Raw genomic sequence first — 853 nt, 5'->3', positions numbered from 1 at the left:
AGCAGCCGAGTGCCCCCACGTCCCCACTCCCGAGCGCACCCACGGGAGTGCGAGGGCTCTGCCAGGCGAGGAGCCCCCCCGACCCCGCTCACCTCCTCAGCCACCTGCTCCCAACCCCGGCTCCAAGACGCCTCCTTCCACGAGGTGAAAAGCCCAGTTACCCCCCCGGGCCAGCGGCAGGCTCTGCCCCCGGAGAGGAGACCCCTCCTCTCTACATCACCTCCCTGGAGCTTTGCTTTGAGTCCAGCTCTTCCATGTCCTTGCAGAGACACGCTGCTGGACACGGGGACGATTCTCTTTCCTCTGCTGAAGCTGAACTTTGGGTTAGTAAAGTACTCCCTGGGCTACACAGGAGAGGTGTTCTGCACCCTGGCGGTTAGAGGTCTCGCTCAGCAGGCCTAATCTTCTGAAACAGTAATTTAATCAAAACAAACTGGTTCAACAGGAGCAGCTGAGGGAGACAATCGCCCAGAGGTTACTTTGCAGAGACAGGTAGAGAAGTGTTTGGGAAAGACACACACACACAAAAAACATTTCAGAAAGGCTCTTGCGTGGCACAGGACAGCCAGGACTGGCTTAGAGCTCGCCCGTAGCGGCCCTGCAGGCAGAGCAAACGCTCCCCGTGACAGGGAGCCGATTCAAGGCGAAGCCCAAAGCAGACCAATTCCGCCTCCGCTACAACTGAGCCAACGCCCCCGCCTCAGGGACAAACGAGTCCACATCTGAAGCCTAACGCTCGCCCAACACCCACACAGACGGAGGTACTAACCCTGTCAGGTGGTAACTTCACACCCTCCCAAAACCCCCTCGTGCTACGCGCCCAGGGCTGCTCCAGGGACACTGCCCCGGTGAG

The 853-nt window shown here is 59.7% G+C and overlaps 1 protein-coding gene across 1 annotated transcript in view; it reads right to left on the bottom strand.

The window, feature by feature from the left end:
* MFN1 (mitofusin 1) overlaps positions 1-853 on the bottom strand; it is a 23,161-nt gene that overhangs the window by 800 nt on the left and 21,508 nt on the right. Inside the window, exon 15 of the mRNA XM_010161108.1 lies at positions 842-853. This exon is cut by the window's right edge and continues 203 nt beyond it. Within this exon, the coding sequence (XP_010159410.1) occupies positions 842-853 (12 nt within the window). The remainder of the gene's footprint in view (positions 1-841) is intronic.

The sequence above is a fragment of the Eurypyga helias genome, unplaced genomic scaffold, assembly GCF_000690775.1.
Source record: "Eurypyga helias isolate BGI_N326 unplaced genomic scaffold, ASM69077v1 scaffold8591, whole genome shotgun sequence".
NCBI classification, from domain to species: Eukaryota; Metazoa; Chordata; class Aves; order Eurypygiformes; family Eurypygidae; genus Eurypyga; species Eurypyga helias.
The sequence above is the reverse complement of the archived record's forward strand: the minus strand, read 5'-3'. Positions and strand labels throughout refer to the sequence as shown.